At 46.1% G+C, this 21,808-nt stretch overlaps 1 protein-coding gene across 1 annotated transcript in view; it reads right to left on the minus strand.

Annotated features, from left to right (window-relative positions):
- C8HXorf58 (chromosome 8 CXorf58 homolog) overlaps positions 1-21,808 on the minus strand; it is a 626,664-nt gene that overhangs the window by 359,780 nt on the left and 245,076 nt on the right. Inside the window, exon 5 of the mRNA XM_069204823.1 lies at positions 4,391-4,502. Coding sequence (XP_069060924.1) covers positions 4,391-4,502 — 112 coding nt within the window. The remainder of the gene's footprint in view (positions 1-4,390; positions 4,503-21,808) is intronic.

Consider the following 21,808-nt stretch of genomic DNA (forward strand, 5'->3'; position numbering starts at 1 on the left):
GTGTGCTCGCTCCACGACGAACAGGTCAGAAAATGTAGCACGCCCCAATAGTTGCACCAGTAATTGTTCAATGAAGCCCTCCATATTGTCAATCGCAGTGGACTCTGCGACTCCCACTATACGTAGGTTATTTCTCCAGGAACAGGCTTCTAGGTCGTCTACCTTGGGACGTAAGGAGCGTAATTCTTTGTTTAGTTTTGATTGGTTGGTAGCTAGTTCTGTTTGGCCATCCTCCACTTCAGATACCCTCCTATCTGTTTGATCCAGACGCTCCGCATGTTTGTCAAGGCATTCTGTCATTCTATCCATGCGGTATGAGAGTGAGTCTATCTTGCCATCTATCTGGGTTAAGCTATGTTGCATTGCCACCAAAATTTGACGCGGGTCTTGTTCCTCACCTAAGGTTGCATAAGGATCCTTCTCTGGTCCTAACTCCGCTCCATCTCCTGCAGGACTACTCGTTTTGTGCCGATCGAACGGCAGCTTGGCCTTGTTCTTATCTTTCTTGCCCATCGTGTGTTGTTTGGAGGGCTCCTAGTTTACACCGGTCAGGAGGCGCTAGGGTGCAAAAAGTATACTTCTGCTGTATTAGCACAACGATCGCCAAGGATGAGCATGCCTCGTCCGTATAAACTTGTCTCCGTTGCTTGTTTTTTTTGCAATACAATCTCAACTTGCAGCCCCAGCCAAGCATGCAGGATCGTGGAGCACCAAAATCCCCCCCTGTACCATCTCCCAATGTGAACCGCCCCGGTCACAAGCGAGTCCCCTTCTTACGGTGTAGGCCAGCAATAGTGTTTGGACTCAGGTCTCCAAGGCTTGAGGGGCCTCCGCATCCAAGGACCCAACTCCAGGCCCAAGCAGCGCCGAGCCCAGCGTCAGGGCCCTCAGGGCGCGTTCTCCGTCACCAGCCTTGCACCAGCTGCTCTACGCCACCTTTCCCCGCAGGACTGCTCCAATCTCTGCCTCACCCACCGCTCCTCCACTCTCCCAAGCCCGGGGGTTCAGCGCCAGGCCCAAACAGCACGGAGTTCAATTTCGGGGCTCTCAGCCTGAGCACTCCGTCTCCTTCAGCGCACCAGGCCGCCCCGTATCGCCTCACCACGTGGGGTCCCGCAGGTAGCCAGCTGCAGTCACCAGCGCCCCACCTCCGCTAGGCCTCACCGGTACTGCGATGCTCTCCGCACCCGTCCAGCAGCGCCGCCGTACACAGCACACAGCGCGTTCTTCGTGCGCTCCGTGATGCATCAGCCTCTCTCCACCGCACTGCTCTCGCCAGGCCGCTCCTGCTTCAATGGTCGCCCCGTATGCCTCTTGTCGCTGCCGGGCCTCACAGCATACCTCCAGCTGCGTTATCGATGGCTCTCGGGCCGCAACGCCTTCCTCCCCACTCCTCGGTTTCCAGCAAAATCAGGGCCCATCACGCATCACCAATATCTTTCTGCCAACAACTGATGTGTAGTACTTGATCAGGAATGGTTTAGTTTGAAGGATTATTTACGGATTGTAAGGCGGCCGACGGAGATCCGCTACGACGCAGCCATCTTATGACCAGGCAAGCTCCGCCCCGGATGGCAATCCTCTTGGGAGGCTGAGAAGTCAGCACCAGCAAACCTGTCTGTCATGTAGCACTAGTCTCAGAATGATAATGACCAGAATACCTTCCTTGGGTCAATGCAGGGGCGTAGCTTGCTCAGTAAGATTGGGGGTGTTTGAGCTTCAGATTTCCCAAAAAATCATGATGGAAAAATGCATTGTATGACAAGCAGGGGCAAGAGAGGGACTTAAGGGGCAGTGGAAAGGGAGAGGAATGCAGATCCGTAGGACTACTAATAGAGAGAAACACAACATTTTGTAAAATAACCAAGATTTTGAGGACTTTCAAAACAGAGAAGAAAGTGGTGTGTGAGGTTTTTGCCAGTGTGTTTATGCAATAATTCCAGGTGAAATCTGACAGACACCTCACCATACCCCTCTGAAAGCACCTGTACCCAACTATTCATCACAAAATAAAATAATTAGGGGGGATGTAGCACCCCAAACACCCCCATGAAGCTACATCCCTGGGTCAAAGTGTAGTTTCTATAATAACCTATGCCTCATATGGACAGCAGTTCTGATGTAATGCTGTGCCTCGGAGATAGAAGCTGGCTCTTGGACTGGCAACATAAGTTAGTATATCATGTACTGCATGTAACAGCCTTGGACAGGAAGTACATATTAAACGTGGTGCAAAGGCTGATTAAATATATGGTGTGACCCTCTCCTTCTTAGAATGAAGCAGCTAAGAAAATAGGTAAAAGCAATTGCTGAAATACAGTCTTACTAAATCAGGAATAAAAACGTGTATGAATGTAAAATAAGGCCCATTCCGTGAAACTAAGCTAAGACAGGGGTGCTCAACCAGGGTACTAAAAGGGTCCTCACAACAGCCACACTTAATAGCGTGCTATTGTTATATCTACAAAGTGACCAGCAGTCGGCATACCACACATATTTGAATGATTACATTAAACAGTTGCATCTAACTAAACTATGGAGCATGAGTGCGCCGTATGACGTCTTGAAAGGGTGATGAATAGAGCAGTGAACTTTCAATCATGTCTAGAAGATAAACTTAAATGTAGCTCTTGATCGCATGCATGGATGTGATTAAACATTGTGATGCCCTAACACCAGCGCCATTCTTACCTAGTCCCTTTCCGGCACATGTAAAGCATAAACTTATGACCTTGAGATTTGGCAAAACACCAGCACTGGCCAGTCGATTAACATGGAAACACACTGGTCCTACAGAATGTAGACTTTGCAAAGCAGAAGAGGAAGATTTTATACATCTGGTCTGCATTTGTCCTAAACTGCACATAGCGTGCTATGGTCGGTTCTACAAAGTGACTGGCAGTCGGCATATCACAAATATTCGAATGATTCCATTAAACAGTTGTATCTAACTGAACTATGGGGCATAAGTGTGCCATCTGATTTCTTTAAAAGGGTGACGAATAGAGATGTGAAGTTGAAATCATGTCTAGACGATAAAGTTACATTTAGCTCTCAATCGCATGCATGGATGTGATTGAACACTGTGATGCCCTAACACCAGCGCCATTCTTAGTTATTCCCTTTCCGACACATATAACGCATAAACTCGTGAGTTTTGGCAAAACACCAGCATTGGCCAGTCGATCAACATGGAAATACACTGGTCCTACAGAATGGAGACATTGCACAGCAAAAGTAGAGGATTTTATCCATCTGGCCTGCATTTCTCCTAAACCGCTCAAGCTTTGTTTACCAATACTAAGGAGAAGCTTCAATGAGAGGCATTTGAACATTTAGGGAAGCAAAAATTGTGAGCCTCAAACGAGCGGACCCGCATCTAAACAGTAAACCCATGAAATGTTTGACAATGGCTCCAATTGATAAACCCTAGCCCAATTCCTCATCAAAGTAAATCGTGTCATTGGGTGAAGAGACTGATGCCAACAAAAGCAATTGATCTCCAGGGTTGCAACCTTGCAGACTGAACATATGTTTAGTTCAGCCACCTCATTTGCACAAATACAGATTTGCACCAGTTTTTAGCTATTAGCTAGGTTTTAAAAGTCATTTTTATCAATGAAGATATAGTTCCATGTTCAGAACGCGCGCTTGCACTTTTTCCATTAACTGGTATCCCCACTATTATGATGTTGTTATAATTGCAATATTGTCATGGTTTTAATTGCGATATTGTTATAGTTTTAATTAACTTAAACATTAAAAAACATGAAAGAACAATACAAAGATCTGGTTCACCAAATTCAATGCTGAGATTTGGTTTGCAGGTGCTCATTCAGGTAAGAGTGCTTTTGGATTTCAAGCCTCAAAGTTGTAGAATTGGTGTAATGTGACTAACTTAACAAAGAGGTATAATATTTCTAGAGGGACAGGGTAAATACATTGCTCTTCCAGCTAGGTGCACAGATGTTGTAAATGGTGGAGCTCCTTTGAGGCGTGTGTTGGAGCTCCAATTAATCTTTTCCAGTCAATATGTTGCGATTATATACTTATCCACTTTCTGAGTTTAATTTAATTCTCAATTCAGCCGTGGCCAATCTATTTGTAGGCCCGTGTTTATAACGTATAAGTACCATTCACAGCATGCAAAGCGTTAATGGTTGAAAAACCAGACCTGGCAACAGGCCACCTTTTTGTTACAGCCATGTAAAGGACTGAAGGCAAAGAGAATAGTAATAGGAGATGAATCCTTCCTCATTTTCTGTTTACATTTTCCTATCTGGAGGTCACACATTATCACTGTATTGCAACTATGTTAACGATGTGAAGAAACTCTGCACTAACGCATATCACAAACAAAACCAAACAAGACTACAGGACGCAAAATCACCTCATTTGATGCCAATATTGATTTCTTTCCATTCATGTACTTGTTTCCTCCACCACTTTTACAATGGAAAATCTTAAACACGATGAAAGGTGGAAACTCCTCCCCAGCAAACCTGAAATTAAAAAGAAAGGTTTCCACTATTTCACAAGAGGAGCTTTAGATGTACTATATATTTTTAGCACAAATACTATAGGACGCTGAAAACCACTGGATGCAAAATAAAACCGAAATCTTTTTTTTAATTATCACAGATGTCTTTAATTTGAATATGCGGACTTGCATTTATCACAAACACAATTTCTACCCTCACTACACAATTCACAAATCTAAATAAAATATGATACCGTTATGATACTGGGATTTGTTTTCTGCGCTGGCATAACAAAAAAATAAACAAAAATGACACCATTAGCAATAACATCAATAGTAGTAAAACGGAACACAGGAAAAAAAACATAATGTAGCAAAAGTTCGCCATGTGATTATAACTCCATGTTTCCATTCATTTACATTTTTAATTTTTTAACTAATTTTGTTTTGGCATTTACGTAAATTGGCTTAGCTGTGAACTAAAACTCCCAGAATGCAAATGGACCGCAGATATGCCCAACACTGTATGGTTATTCCCTGTCGTGGTTTACACACAAGTAGAGACAAGGAAGGTTTTAACCCACATACTACCTCTCAAAATCAGAACAGTGAAAACAAAAAGTATGGGGAGGAACGAGAGACGAGACCAGCTTGTGGTTGCACTACTATTGCTGTGATCCAGTCTCTTAAGGAACGGTTGTGAAAACCACTAAGTTGGGACCTATGTTAGGGGTTCCTCCTTACGGAATAGGTGGTCTCACACACATAATAGTGCCATGGTTCATCATTTGGCCACCTACCCCCACCCACGTAGGACAGTGCCACCTCAGCGGCTCAACCTTGTGGTTAAATGCACCCTGAGGGAGTTCTTAGATTATATTCTTCTGGATAACACAGGGATCCAGTCGTTTTAGTAAAATCACCTAACAGATCACCAATGTAAATCATACCTTTAATCGTGGTGTCTGCTGGTAAATAAAAAATCAAGAGAAGGACTGTTTTTGAGTTTAATGACTCATTCAGTCACTATAGTCCTAACAGCTAACATGTTTCTGCCCACACGCTAAGCCATAAGAGGTCTGGGGCATTCTTCAGGGTGTGAGATCCCTAGTAAGTGTGATGTGAAGAGGAACCTATCCTATTAGTGAGAGGCTTGTTTGCAACACACTCAAGGCCTACCCAGTGTGAACCCAGTAGAAACCCAAATGTGCTTGTGAAGTAGGGCTGACTTCTTAGAAGGATTTTTGAAGTTCACAAGTATCTTTTCTTCCTCAGCCCTGGCTCCAGACTATCAGTAGGGGGTTATCGGCCCTGTGTGGAGACAGGCACACCCTATTCAGGTGTAAGTATCAGCTCCCACATCCTCTTCCTGCCCAGGAAGAGCTATCAAAATGCAGAGGCACACTCAGACACACCTAACCTTATTGTGTGGCTCTCTATAGAGAAAGCACAAAGTGTACCTGTCACCCACCCAAGACGTGTATTAGAGACCAGCTGCAGGCACAAAGGGATGTAAGAGCAGAGAAATGCCGCCTTTCTAAAAGTGGTAATTCTAAAATAGTAATGGTAAATCCAACCTTACCTGTAGTAAGGAATTATCATTACCATTCCAAAGACATGAAACTTGACACAACTACCCGTTTCCAATCAGGAATTACATCTTAAAAGGGTACCAAGGAATTCCCAATGTTAGCCTATGAGAGGAGTAGGCCTCACATTAGTGAAAAACGACTATGGGAGTTTTTCACTACCCAAAAAAGTAAACATTAAAAGTACATGTCCTACCTTTTAAATACACAGCACGTTGTCCTTAGAGCTACCTAGGGCCTACCACCTTAGGGGTGACGTTTGTGTAATAATAGGGGGGCTTAAGGCAAAAGGTTTTAAATGCCAAGTCAAAGTGGCAGTAAAACTACACACACACGCTCTGCATGTTTAAAGGGCTTCTTTAATTAGTGGCACAATCAGTGCTGCAGGCCCACTAGTAACACAAAAGGATGATGGACATAGTGCTGAAACCTTTCAACACTCACCCCCAGTCACATATCTGGGGTTAATCCATCATTTTGTTGCTCACCATGCTACCCCAGTTTTGACTCAGCCATATGCAAATCAGCCTAGACCCTGTTCCCAATCGGAACAGTCCATCCCGAACTGCCAGGCCAGGTCCTCCCTGAACCAGAAACAAGCATCCTTGGACCGGTTTTCGAGGTATCACCCCTCATCAACCAGGCTGGATCTGTGACTGGGGTTGAATGTTTGATTTGTTCCGCATTCCATCCATTATCTGTTGTGTTTGCATGCCCGCTAGTAGCAATTCATTTACAGGCCCTGGCTATATAGTACACCACTTTACAAGAGACTTACAAGTAAATTAAATATGCCAATTGTGTACACACCAATGTCACCATGCTAGGGGAGAAGCACAAGCACTTTAGCACTGGTCAGCAGTGGTAAAGTGCTCAGAGGCCTAAAGCCAACAAAATGAATCAGCATAAATATTAGGCAAGCAGGCAAAATGTTTGGGGGAATACCACACAAAAGATGACATGTCTAACATAGCCAAAGCAAAGTCGGACCAACCGCTGTTGCACCTTGGCTGGGTCTCCTCTTAGTTCTCAGGGCACGTTTTGGCTGAACATTTTGAAAAGTCACGAAATTCTGAATGTGAGCTGACTCCAAAACTGGAGGGGCACACTTAGACGGTCAAGACTCACTCAGGTGGGCTCCAGTTGTGGGTTAAAGATGGTTGGGGACTCTTCTATAAGTGAGTCTCCGCTCCAATGAGTTAATGGTCAAAGTCCTGGGTTCAAGCAGAAAAGCAGGTCTCAAGCAGCACAGCAGTCCTCTGATGGCACTAGGTAGGCATCAGGCAGCAGGGCAGTCATCTTGGTGCAGCAGGGCAGTGTTCTGAAAGATGCAGCAGGCTACAATGGCAATCCTCTGAGAGTCCTCCACAGGCCCAGAAGTGAACTGAAGAGTGGGTCTAGGGGTCCTTATTGTATACCTGGTATCAGCTTTGAAGGGTAAGAAACGTCTGGAGTTTTCCCTCCTGAGAAGAGTATGGAATTTCCTGGCTCCCTGCCCAGGTTCCAGGATGTCTGGAGTCATAAAAGGCTAGTGTGAATTTATTTGTGTGTGAGTTGAGGCAGTGCCTTTGGAAGTTCAAGTGGGGCTGTGCACAGCCCCGCCACTCCCATCCTGTCAGGATGGTCCATCCTCCCAACATCCAATCCCCTTATTGTGTAACTGTCTGAGAGGAATACACAAAGGGCAGCTCCCAATTAAACCTAGCTATGTGACCCAGGAAACTGGCTGCAGGCACTAAAAGGTTAGGACAAGAAAAAGCCAACTTTCTAAAAGTGGCATTTTCAGAATTGTGACTTGAATTCTGACTTTACCTTTACAGAGGGTAAATTAAATTACAATTCATTAAACACCAAACATGAGATTCCTTCCGGCTCCCAAACAAAAGGTATTATTTTTAAATATAAAAGGGTAACCCAATGTTATTCAATGGAAGTGTTAGGCCTCACATTAGTGAACAATTAATTTATGAGTTTTTCACTACCAGGACTTATAAATCTTAAAAATACATGCCCAACTTTTAAATTCTGCACCTTGCCCTGTGGGTTGTTAAGCACCTAACGTAGGGGTGAAGTATGTGAATTACAAAGGGAGTTTTAGGCCTGGCGGGGGTTTATTTTGCCTAGTAAAATTGGCAGTTTGGAACTGCACACATGCTGCCAATAAGGGTGGCACAATAAGTCCTTCAGGCCAACTGATAGCATTTCATTTACCTGGGTATTTGGTATATACCAGTGGTTCCCAGCCTTTTTACTTCTGTGGACCCCTATTTTGTCAATACTGGAGCCCAGGGACCCCCACTGAATCATTATTGGAACCTGGGGACCCCCACTGAGTCATTACTGATAGCTGGGACCTAATATTATTACATTTTTTAAGCAGTCGCGGACCCTCTGAGGAGGCTTCGCGGACCCCCAGGGGTCCCCGGCCCACAGTTTGGGAACCACTGGTATATACTTTACTAGGGACTTAAAAGTAAATAAAAATACTCCAATCAGGTTTATGCCAGTTTTACCATGTTTTAGGGAGTGAGCTTTAGCACTAGTTAACAGTGGTAAAGTGCACAGAATTCTAAAGCCAACAAAAACAAATTCAGCAAAACAGGAGGAGAAAAGGCAAAACGTTTGGGGGTTACCCTGTAGAGAGGGTCACGTCTTACACTATCCCAGTGGAGAATACAACTCTTGGGAAATAGTGTTAATAGTCTGAGGAGCCACCGAAAACACCCATCAGAACAAAGGACTGTTTAGGGAATGATAATTTCAGGGTTTTGCTAATGTGAGAAATTCTTCCAATTTCTAGATGGGTCATTGGTATGACAATAAGCTTCCAGCTAGACTTTTCTGAGAGTCCTGCAATCTCCAGGAGTGTTCTGCTCAGCCAAGGGCATAAAGACATCTATGGTCTCATTATGAGTCAAACCATACATTTGAGATTGTGCAAGATGTATGAAATTGGCCTCATCAGTGACAGGATACAGCACTCTACAGCGAACAGTACGGCATAGCAGGTGCCTCTTTGGAAATTGAGGCTTATTAAGCTTTTTTGACTCTGGATTTTCAGTGGTTGATGTTCTAATAAACAATGGCTGGCTGATCATCTCATTGCCAGTGTGGAGTATATCACCCTTGGAATTCATACTAGTATTCATATACATTAGCAACGGTGAATTAACATTGTTTCATAAAGGGGTAGGTACTATAGAGGGGCCCCCACAAGAATTTTTTAATTTCCAATAGAGTTGCTGGTAGTGGTTAATCTTACACACTAAAGCACAAAATAAATAATACAGGTCAAACGTCTGTTAAAAAGAATTTGACAATTGAGGACCTCAAATATTATTTTTAAGTCCATGGTTGTCTAACAGATTATTAAAAATGGTTAATGGTGTAATGCAGTGGTTCCCAACCTGTGGGCCGGGACCTCTGGGGGTCCGCGAAGCCTCCTCAGGGGGTCCGCGACTGCTTAAAAAATGTAATAATATTAGGTCCCAGCTATCAGTAATGACTCAGTGGGGGTCCCCAGGTTCCAATAATGATTCAGTGGGGGTCCCCGGGCTCCAGTATTGACAAAATAGGGGTCCACAGAAGTCAAAAGGTTGGGAACCACTGGTGTAATGATTCTTTTCTACTGCTCTGGACGATGTACAAAGTTGAAAAAAATCAATAAAATGTGCTATAACAAATGGTTAATTGTGAGCATAGCCATCATGATAATAGAAGTGTGTGATGGTTATGATTACTATACATGTGCACAGGAATGATATATTTTTAGAAATGCTGAAATGGAAGTTGCCATTAATATTCTAAGGATGTTACTGGAGGGAGCTTGTAGGGCGACAAAGAAGACGTTGATTAATGCATTTATTTCTAAGGGTCACTGACCAATAGCTCTGACCACAAACAAAAGAACAATGGCCAAAGACGGAATTGCATGAGAATCGTTATATGAGAATACCACATAAAAGGCAGATTCGTTCAGGGTTTCTTATCCATACAAGCAGCTGTGACTTCTAGGAATTAAAGTCTTTGAAATAGAAATGCCATACATTTCTGATGGGTCTCCTAAATTAGGCTGGTGCAAAGGTAGCCCTGAAGCTTGTCAAACTTTCTACACTTCAAATACAAATGGCAAGATGGATTAGATTTAACATACCACACGTCTTGATCATAAAACCATTGGAGCATCCTTATTTTATTTGGCACTTAGATGTAGATTTCTGTTTTATTCTCTAGATTGCCAATTAAATGTAATGTTTGCAGCCACTCCATTGCCCCCGGCGTACCTACAATAGTAATACCGCTCCAATTAGTAATCTAGTTCAGCACATTTCAACTCGTAAAGAAAAGGCAGTATTGCCTGCAATGTAGCTCCTTTAGCTGTGTCCATTGTGATCCCTAGCAATATCTAGTGCATTGAGGTGGATTTCTCTACACTTCCAAATCGAAAATCCAATATCATTGTTTCTCTGGTCATTATAGTGGATCAACATAAGTAATCTGTGGGTTTATTCCTAGCCCATTGGCAGTTATAAGGGGGATCAATGACTCGTGCCCATATTTTCTATTAACCCCTTTGCTGCCAGGCCTTCCCCCTCAGGTGCCAGGTCTTTTTTTGGCTATTTGGGGCAGTTCGCGCTTAGGCTCACATTACTTTTTGTCCACATAAGCTAGGCAAGCCAAATTTGCACCCTTTTTTACAACATCCTAGGGATTGTAAATGTACCCAGAGTTTGTAGGTTTCCCTGGAGGAGACCAAGAAATTAGCCAAAATACATCAGAAGTTTCGTTTTTTTTCAAAAAATGAGAAAAGATAGCTGCAGAAGAAAGCTTGTGTTTTTTTTCCTTGAAAATTGAATCAACAAGGGGTTTGTGGTGCTAAAATCACCATCTTCCCAGCTTTCAGGAACAGGCAGACAGAGAATCAGAAAGACCTAGGGCCAGATGAGGCAAAAAAAGATTTTGCGAATCGGAAATTGCGAGTCGGTGCGACTCGCAATTTCCGATTTGCAAAATCATATGCAGAATGGTGTCTCAGACACCTTCTGCGAATCTCAAGGGGGTCATTAATATTAATGAGGTGGGCTGCAATTTGCGACCCCCTTGAGATTCCCTTCACTCACAGGGATGGTGGCCTGCTGGAGACAGCAGACCTCCATGTCTGTGACTGCTTTTTCAATAAAGCTGTTTTTTTTTTTGGTATTTCAGCCCGTTTTCCTTAAAGGAAAACGAGTTACAATACAAAAAAAAATGAACCCATTTGGTTTAGTTTTTTCAGAGTCTGAAAATGTTCTGAAAAAACATTTATAGCGACATTCACAAAGGGGAAGAGGTCCCATGGGGACCCCTTGCCTTTTGCAAATGAGTTAGCACCCACTTCAAGTGGGTGGTAACTGCGAATTGCTTTGCGAACGCTTTCGCGGACACAAAGCAATTCTGCATCGAGGTGCAAGTCGCAAATAGGAAGGGAACACCCCTTCCTATTTGCGAGTCGCATTCCCATTTTTACGAGTCAGTACCGACTCGCAAAATGGGAATGTGCATCGCAATGGCCCCAAATTCCTTACCTTCGGTAACGCTTTCTCTGGTGGATACAAAAGCTACCTGTGGATTCCTCACCTTATGAATTCACCCATGCGCCAGTATCTGAAGGAAAATCTTCTTCCCAGCTCTCCACGTCGACGAGGACATCACAATTGCACGGCTCCATGCAACTCCGTCTGACATCACCGTGCCAATAAGAGGTCCTCGCCGGCGTGCTGATGTCAGTTTCACCCATTTTTTACGTGCCTTTAAGGTGAACAGGTGAGAACCGACCCCACAATAATTCCAATAAATACATATCTACATAAAACTACCATGATGCAATATAATCAAAACCATCATTTATATATACAGGAAAAGACATAAATATATACATACACCTATACAACCACATATCTTAATGTAACCAGACAGGCAACGGGGAGGCTGGTGGGACTGTGAGGAATCCACAGGTAGCTATTGTATCCACCAGAAAAAGCGTTACCGAAGGTAAGTAACTTGTTCTTCTGATGGATACAACTAGCTGTGGATTCCTCACCTTATGAATAGAGTCCCAAAGCAGTACGGCACTCGGGGATGGGTGCCTGACTGGTTACACCAAGAAATCCTGCAATACAGATCGTGCAAAATGGCCGTCCCTCCTAGCTTCTGAATCCAAGCAGTAATGCTTTGCGAAGGTGTGGAGGGATGCCCAGGTTGCTGCCTTGCAAATGTCCACCACTGGAACCCCTCTTGATAGGGCCGAAGTAGCGGACTTATCCCTGGTGGAATGGGCTCTGATAGCCCCAGGGGGAACTTTCTTTGCCAACGAGTAGCAAATCTTGATACAAAGAATGACCCACCTGGAGATTGTTCTTTTATGGACTGCTCTGCCCTTCCTCTGTCCAATATACCCCACGAACAGCTGGTCCTCCAGGCGAAAGTCTTTTGTCCTTTAAATATAAAAACTAAGCACCCTTTTAGAGTCCAAACAGTAAAGCCTCTCTTCCTGCTGCGAGGAGTGAGGAGGAGGTCAGAAAGATGGAAGAGTCTGCCCTATATGAAAAGGAGTGACAACTTTAGGCAGGAAAGCCACCCTGGTTTTCAACACCACTTTATCCGGGAAAAACAAGGTAAAGGGGGGTTTAACAGAAAGAGCTTAAAGCTCACTAACCCACCTAGCCGAGGTTATAGCAACAAGAAAAACTGCTTTAAGCACCAGAAACCTTAACAGGCAAAAGTGCATGGGTTCGAAAGGTGACCCCATTAAAAAGGTTAAAACAAGATTTAGATCCTACTGAGACACATGAAAAGGAGTGGGAGGAAACCTATTAACTAAACCCTTCAAAAACCTAATCACAATAGGCGATTTAAACAATGAGGGCTGATCCAGAAGGCAAAGAAAGGCTGACAGAGAAGCCAAATAACCCTTAACAGTAGCCACTGCACAACCCTTCTTTGCTAAATCTAAAGCAAATAATAAAATATCAGCGAGGTGGGCTCTCAAATGATCAATTTGCTTTTCTCCAACCCAAGCCATGAATTTTGCCCACCTGTTGGCATAAACGGTCTTAGTGGAGTGTTGCCTGGCCGATAAAATAACATCCACTACACCTGGTGGGAGAGAAAAGAAACTCCGGTTGCCTCGTTCAATCTCCAGGCATGAAGGTGCAGGCTCTGGAGGTGGGTGTGTAGAACTTGCCCCTGCAACTGCGAGAGGAGGTCTGCCCTGAGAGGGAGACGGAGCGGAGGGCACAGCGAGAGTTGGAGAAGATCCGTGTACCACGCCCTTCTTGGCCAATCCAGGGCTATTAAAATGACCTGAGCCTGATCTTGGTGAATCTTCCTCAGAACCTGAGGAATTAAGGGTATGGGGAGAAATGCGTAAAGCAACTGGTTGCACCAAGAGATCTGAAACGCATCACCCAAAGCTCCTTGCACTGGATACTGGAGGCTGTAGAATGACGGGCAGTGCGTGTTCTGCCGAGTGGCAAACAGATCTATCCCTGGAGAACCCCACATCTGAAAGATGTGCAGGACCAGATCCGGATGGAGATGCCACTCGTGATCGGCTGAAAAATGTTGACTTAGAGGGTCCGCACATACGATGAGCACTCCAGCCAGATGATTCGCTATCAAGCAACTCCGATGGCCCTGCAGCCAGGACCAGAGACGCAGAGCTTCTCTGCAGAGAAGATACAACCCTACTCCTCCCTGCTTGTTTATATACCACATCGCGGTAGTGTTGTCCGTCAGGACCTGAACTGACTGACCGTGAAGGGACGAGAGGAAGGCCTTCAGAGCCAAACATATCGCCCGCAATTCTAACAGATTTATATGAAAAGTCTGTTCCACTGGAGACCAACGACCCTTGATCTCCAGGTCCCCCAGATGAGCTCCCCACCTTAGAGTGGAAGCATCTGTCATGACCGTGGCCACCGGAGGCGGCAGTGAAAACGGCCTTCCTTGAGAAAGGCTGCCGTCCACAGCCCACCATCTTAAATCTGCTGCAGCGTCTCTGGAGATCGTTATTGACTCCTCGAGATCTCCTTTGTGTTGAAACCACTGCCTGCGAAGCACCACTGGAGAGCCCTCATGTGCCAACGTGCATGAGTGACCAACAGAATGCAAAAAGCGAACAGACCGAGCAGGCGAAAGACCTTAAGGACTGGAACAACCGCTCCATTTTGAAACATTGGAATCAACGCCTGAATGTCCTGAATCCGCTGAGGCGGAGGAAAGCCCGATTCAATGTAGTATCCAGTACTGCCCCTATGAACAGGAGGCATTGAGAGGGCTCCAGGTGAGACTTGGGTACATTTATCGTAAAACCAAGACTGAACAACAACTGAGTTTCATCTGCAAGTGACACAACACAAGCTCTGAAGACTTGGCTTTGATCAACCAATCGTTCAGGTAAGGGAATACCGATACCCTCTTCCTTCTGAGACTTGCTGCTACCACTGCCATCACCTTCCTGAAGACTCGAGGTGCTGAAGTAAGACCAAACGGAAGGACCCCACCACAAACCGAAGATACCTCCTGTGCGACTTTAGTATAGCGATATGAAAGTAAGCATCCTGCAAGTCGACAAACACAACCCAATCTTCTTTGTTCAACGCCAGAAGTACCTGTGCCAGAGTCAGCATCTTGAATTTTTTCTGTTTGAGGAACAAATTCAGAATCCTCAGGTCTAGGATTGGTCTCAAATGACCGTCCTTCTTGGGGATCAGGAAGTATCTTGAATAACAACCCTGACCCCTTTCCTGCTCTGGAACCAACTCCACCGCACCTTTTGACAATTGGATCTGAACCTCCTGCTGCAACAACAGGAGATGGTCTTCTGAGCAAAACGAGGGATGGGAAGGGATGGGAGGAGGAAACTCCTGAAAAGGGAGAGCATATCCTTTTCTCACACTGTTTAGAACCCATGAGTCTGATGTAACTAACTCCCACTCGTGGAGAAAAAGACGTAATCGTTCCTCTACAGGAGAAGTTTGGTCGAAAATGGGAAGAAAACTAGGGCTGCTTCCCTTGCTGTTGTCCTCCAGAGGAAGATGATGATGCAGGGTGCTGCTGGGTGGCCCCTCTTGTCCGAACCCTCCCCGCCCTCTAAAGGATCTATATGGGAGGCTGGCAGGCTGTTGGATAGTGGACTGGGGTCTCCCACGGTAGACGGCTCCACGCCCAAACCCCCTGAACCTCCGAAAGGACCTTAAAGGGGTAGCAGAAGAGGCTTACAGACCCAAAGACTTTGCAGTGGCCCGACTATCTTTAAAGCACTCTAGGGCAGAGTCCGCTTTATCACCAAACAGTTTCTCTCCATCAAAGGGCAAATCCAATAAAGTAGTCTGTACATCAGAAGAAAACCCAGAGGACCTCAACCAAGCGTGCCTCCTGGTAGCAATAGATGTACCCATTGCCGTGGCCACGAGTCCGTGGAATCCAGACCAGACTGGATTATTTGTTTTGCCACAGCCTGAGCATCAGACAGAAGTTCACCAAATTGTCTCTGTGCATCCTGCGGCAGGTCAGGAACCATAGCCCTAGCGGAGCCCATCAGGGCATGGACGTATCTATCACAAACACAGGTAGCATTCGCAGCCTTGAGAGCCATGCTGCAAGAAGAAAAAGTTTTCTTTGCGGATTGCTCCATCCTTTTGGATTCCCTGTCCGAAGGAATAACAGGGAAGGAGCCTGGAGCAGACCTTGTACAGCAAGAGGCCTGAACAACCAGACTCTCCGGGGTAGGATGTTTCGATAAGAACCCCGGATCTCCAGGCGCCACTCTGTACCTTCTTGCCACAAATCTATTAACAGCAAGTGACAACACAGGCTTCCTCCAAAGCTCTAATATGGGCTCCGTAAGAGCACTGTTGAATGGAAGCAAAGGATCCGCAGAAGTTGAAGGGTGCAGAACCTCCATGAAAATATTTGTCTTCACCTCTGCAGCAGGCAATGGAAGATCTAAAAAGTTTGCCGCCTTTCTAATCACTGTGTGGAAGGAGGCCGCCTCCCCCGGTGAAGAAAGGTCCTATTCCGGGGAAGTGTCAAGCCCACTGGCCGAATCCAGCCCTTGATATTCACACAAGAGGTCTACAATCGCCCCTTCCTCCAACAACTGCCTTTGGTACTATTCCTCTTCTAAGAGTCTCAAGGCCTTTCTATGTGACCTCAGTCTGGTCTCTAACCTCGGCGTCGACATAGAATTGGCCGACGTCGATGACACTAGCTTCAAAAGTTGAAGACGTGGAACAGGAGAGGAAGGTTGGCTTCGGTCTAATCCATCATTCGGATCCGGCGCCGGAGTGGATCCCAACGACGCTGAGGACACTTGCGGCTCTACCATCGGCGACGACTGACAGGGCAATGAAATCGGCGCCATAGGTCTGGAAGGCAGCGTCATAGGAACCACAGGGCCTCGAGGCGACGTCATCAGCGCCGGTCCGGCACCCTCAGCCGGATAGAAGGGCATAAATAGCGCCGCCTTGTATGGAGCAGGGGAGCCCAACGAAAATGCCAACGGACCCATGGGACCAGCCGGTGCACCAGCAGGGGCCATAGCATTAAACATGGAGAACATGACATTTAAAAATGCCGCAGGATCCGCTCCCGGAGCCGGGAAGGCAGGATACCGCTGGTCTCCATGTTGCACCTGTGCTTGCTGAACATCGGAATCATGAACAGCAGGTGGAAATCGAGGACTCTCCGGAGGTGCCACTACTTCGAAGACTGACGGCACCGGAGAAGCCTGAGGGCTCTGAGGTTGTGGAGTCACCGTAGGACTCACCTCCCATGTCGCACGGCACCGTCGAGATGGAGACTTTGATCTTGACCGGCTCCGAGCCAAACGATGCAGAGAGTCATGACAACGCCATTTCTTATGTCTCTTTGAAGAAGTATGGAAAGAGGATCTATGATGACTCTTATGCCCCTTCTTCGCATTGGCCTAAAAGAGTTTGGCCTCTCTTTCCTTCCGAGCCTTAGGATTCATGCTCTGGCACGAAACACACTCCTCGACGTCATGCTCAGAGCTCAGACACCAAAGGCAATCGTTATGAGGGTCAGTAACCAACATGCGACCCCCGCACTCTCGACATGGCTTGAATCCGACTTTCTAGGAGGAGACATTGTAACTAGAAACCGGATAGAAACTAGCAACAAGATGGAACACCTCCAACAGTAGTGAGAGCTAGGAGAAAACCATTAGCATTGAAGGCACGGAAAAAAGGGAACTGACATCAGCACGCCGGCAAGGACCTCTTATTGGCACGGTGATGTCAGACAGAGTCGCGTGGAGCCGTGCAATTGTGATGTCCTCGTCGACTTGGAGAGTTGGGAAGAAAACTTTCCGTCGGATGCTTGCGCATGGGTGAATTCATAAGGTGAGGAACCACAGGTAGTTGTATTTATCAGAAACAACATTTTGCAACACAATTGTGGCATTTTAGTGGGACATACCCCCATTTTTACTATTTTTTGTGCTTTTAGCCTCCTTCCAGTTAGTGACAGAAATGGGTGTGAAACTAATGATGGATCCCGGACAGCTAAACATTTCTGAAAAGTAGACAAAATTCTGAATTAAGCAAGGGGTCATTTGTGCAGATCCTACATGGTTTTCCTACAGACAATAACAGTAAAATAAAAAAAGAATGAAATTGAGGTGAAAAAAACAGCCATCTCTCTCCACATTTTAATCTTGTGATGTCAGATTTTCAAAAGCAATATACCGTTACGTCTGCTGGACTCTTCTGGTTGAGGGGCTATATAGGGCTGTAGGTTCATCAAGAACCCTAGGTACCCAGAACCAATAAAGGAGCTGCACCTTGCAATGGGTTTTCATTGTATACCGGGTATACAGCAATACATTTGGGGCCAGATGTACCAAAGGATTTTTCCCATTCTGTGTCTATGGGAAAAAGCTTTCGTACATATGGCCCTTAGTGAAATATAAAGAGTGAAAAATAGGTATCAAGGAAACCTTTGTTTTTCCAAAATGAGCACCAGATAAGGTGTTGAGAAGCAATGGTTATTTGCACATCTCTGAATTCCGGAGTACCCATACTAGCATGTGAATTACAGGGCATTTCTCAAATAGACTTCTTTTTTACACACTGTCTAACATTTGGAAGGGAAAAAATGCAGGGAAAGACAAGGGGCAATAACACTTGTCCTGCTATTCTGTGTTCCCCCAAGTCTCCTGATAAAAATAATACCTCACTTGTGTAGGTGGGCCAAGTACCTGCGACAGGGAAGAGTCAAAAACATGTCAAAATTGGGGGGAACCAAAGCGGGTCCAAAAGGGCAGTTTGAAAAAAAAACGTTTTTAGGCTGACAAGTGGGGCAGAATTTTTATTGGTATTAATGCAACAATGCTGGGTGGTAGGAATTCTGTGGATTCCTGCAGATTCTGGAAGGTTCCATCACAAAAATGTGGGGAAAATGTGTGATTTCAAGCAAAGTTGGAGGTTTGCAGGGCAGTGTGGGTAGGAAAATGGTGCGGGGTACATGTGAAGCACACCACCCTGGACTCACCCAGATGTTTTGTTTTCAGATGTGTCTAGGTCTTGTAGATTTTTCCACACGGCACGTCAGAAAGTCCAAAAATTTCAGCCCTCACCATTCCAAGTGGGACGATTTTGAGAGTTAGACAAGCTCTCATGGCCCAAATGTAAAACCAAAACCAAAAATAATCAAATGTCCTCTTGCTTGCCGTAGGATAAGATGTTTTAGTGTGCAGGTGGAGAACTGAAAGACTGTTACCCCCTTCAATTGGGGTGGGGGCATAACCATGCCCATACTGGTTGGTAGCCACCACTCCACTATTTTATTTTTTTAATTCCCTCTCATCTAGGCTTTCTGCCCCCCTGGGGAGTGGATTGGGGGTAATTGCCTGTGGGAGTGGGTGTAGCGATAAGAAGGACAAAGGTACTCAGTCGGAAGGGTGAATAAACGTGATATATTGTATAAAGTATTACATTTTGCAATGTCCAATGTTTTACGGTCTGTTGGTTGGTAATCTCCGCTGTCCTCTCCTCCCTCAGGGTTCTGGATGACTGGAGGTGGTTTTCCCGACGGTGTTTCCAGGGAGACCGGAAAAACAAGAGGAACGGAAAGACCGGTAAGTCTAGGATCTATGGGTTTGGGCGTGCTTTTGTGGAGAGAGAGAGAGAGAGAGAGAGAGAGAGAGCGAGAGAGAGAGAGAGATTGTGTGGTATATAAGGGTCCTCTCCCCACAGACCGAAGATATGGGTGATATTAGGTTCAAGCGTCTAGTGAAAATCACCTCTGTGGGTTGTGCTTGGGAAAAAAAAAAAATCTCTTTGTCTCTGTGCCTATTACTGGTGCTCAGGTGCCCTTCTCAACCCCTTTCCTCCCCTCTCCCTGTCTCCCTTCCCCACCCCCTTCTCCTCCTCTCCTCTCGTTTCCACCAGCCCCCTCCCTCCCCACCATATAACGAAGGCTGTCCTTTAAGCAGGACCGTACCCTCCGAGGACGTGGCGGCATTCAAGCTCCTTGAGACCCTCCTGTCCTGTAGTTGTATCTTCTGGGCCGGTGGTAGTCTGCTCCTCCGTCAGTGTTTCTTCTTGGACCGCCTCCTTCCTTTCGCCTCCTTCCGTCCCTCCTACATCGGCGTCCCTTGTTTTGAACGTGCGCAGTGCGCGTAGTCCTTCGTCCGTTTTTACACTATCGGGAACTCGAATATCCGGGTTCTCGGCTTCGGTGATCGTTTCCACGTTTGCATGTATGTTTTCGGGAATCCGGCTATCCGGATTCCCAATATCATAATTTTCCAGTCCGCCGGGGTCGGTAGAGCGGCGTTCCGCTCCCGGTTTTCTACCTGATGTAGCCGGGGAGTTCAGCTCCCGGCTACATTGCCCCATCTGCCCACCGGTGGGCAGAACAACTTTGTCCCCATTTATTTTGGGTGGGGGTATGGCCATAACCCCACTTTCTTTTTTTGAAAAAAAATCTTCCCTGACGTCTAGTGGGCTTTCTGCTCCCCAAGGGGGGCAGAAATGGCCAACAGTAATGTGCCCCCATCCCTGCCCCCCAAACAAAACACACACCAATCCCTGGTGCCTAAGTGGTTTCTGCCCCCCTGGGGGCAGATCAGCCTAATAGAAATAGGCTGATCTGCCTCCAAGGGGGGCATAAATGGCCTAAAATAAATCCCCCCCCAGGGGTGCGATCCTTGACTAAGGGATTACTCCTGATATGTAAACATTTTTAACAAAATCCCTGATGCCTAGTGGTTTCCTGGAATCTAGTGGTTAAAATAGGTCGATCTGCCCCTAATGGGGGGTGGGGGGGAAATGACCTGAAATAAATTTAGCCCCCAGGGGAGCGACCCTTGCCCAAGGGGTCGCTCCCAATGTGTGCAAAACCCCAAAAAAAAGAAAACTCCCTGGTGTCTAGTGGGTTCTGCCCCCGTTGGGGGCAAATCGGCCTAATTAAAATAGGCCGATCTGCCCCTAGGGGGACAGAAAAGGCCTAATTAAAAAATGCCTTCCAGGGAAGCGATCCTTGTCAAAGGGGCCGCTCACCTTCACTGTACACAAAACAAACATCCCTGGTGTATAGTGGCAATTTCTGCAGCCCGATCGCTTCACAATCAGGCTGCAGAAATGCTCAGAGACCTCAAAGGAAAGGAAAAGCCTTTCCTTTCCTTTGATGCCTCTGTCTGCCCCCAACCCCAGTGTGGGAAGAGAAATGCAAAGAATTTCTCTTCTCATCCCGCGGCCTCTGATGAGGTCAGCAGTCAGCACGCGATCCCGGGCTGACATCATCAAACATCCCTGGGAGGGTGGGGGAAGCTATTCCCCTTCCATCCCTGCCCTTGGGAGGAGGGGGAGGCTCGTGGGGGTGCCCTAGAGCTACCCCCATGAGCCCAGTGCAGGACGTAACGGTTACGTCATGGGCACCCGAGCAGTGCTGCCCAGGACGTAAACGTTACGCCCCAGGCACCCAGGGGGTTAAATTACACCAGGCCTCTGATAGTGAGAGTCAACCACTTTCATGCTTCAAATAGAGGGGCCCATGAGAGTCAACCACCAATCGTTAGTCCCATGGAGCTGTACTCATGCCCTTTATCGTGTGTCCAGCCACATTGCATGCCATGTCAGCAGTGTAACAAGTAGGTCTAGCCAGACTGTAAGCAGTAGCAGACCGGCGATCAGTCATACGGGTCCTCTTAAAAGAAGGCTGGAGGGATGAGGGCTGAAACATAAGCACTCTTACTGCATGGATATTTTGAAGGAGCAACAACAGGTAGACCCATTTTTCATGTGAATCCCAATAAGGGTGCCTGGAAAAACTCAAGGTAACCCATAAAAGTCTCATGTTTTCACTACGATGTGTGAAGGGTCAGTGCCAACGTCACCAGGGCTTTCTTTGTGCTTGACTACTCTATCCCTGCTGTAACTCTTTTCAATATTCCACAGGTAACCAACTGCAGATAATCTAAGTGAGCATATGTTGCATTTAGAGATAATTTTCAAATGGAATCTCTCTTCTGATTTCAGTAGAGTTGCTGCGATGGTGAGTAAAGTCTTTAACTCTTTCAAGAATGTGGTCTCCTTTCCATGACTCTTGTACAGACTGCCTTTCTCAGGAGGTGCCTTCTCCAGGGGAATTTTGGTTTCTCTCCTCCCTTTTCTTTATCTCTGATTCTTGATTGACACAAGGGGTAGGTTATCTGGATCTGGTGCCAATTCAA

This window comes from Pleurodeles waltl, chromosome 8 (genome assembly GCF_031143425.1).
Source record: "Pleurodeles waltl isolate 20211129_DDA chromosome 8, aPleWal1.hap1.20221129, whole genome shotgun sequence".
Lineage (NCBI taxonomy): Eukaryota > Metazoa > Chordata > Amphibia > Caudata > Salamandridae > Pleurodeles > Pleurodeles waltl.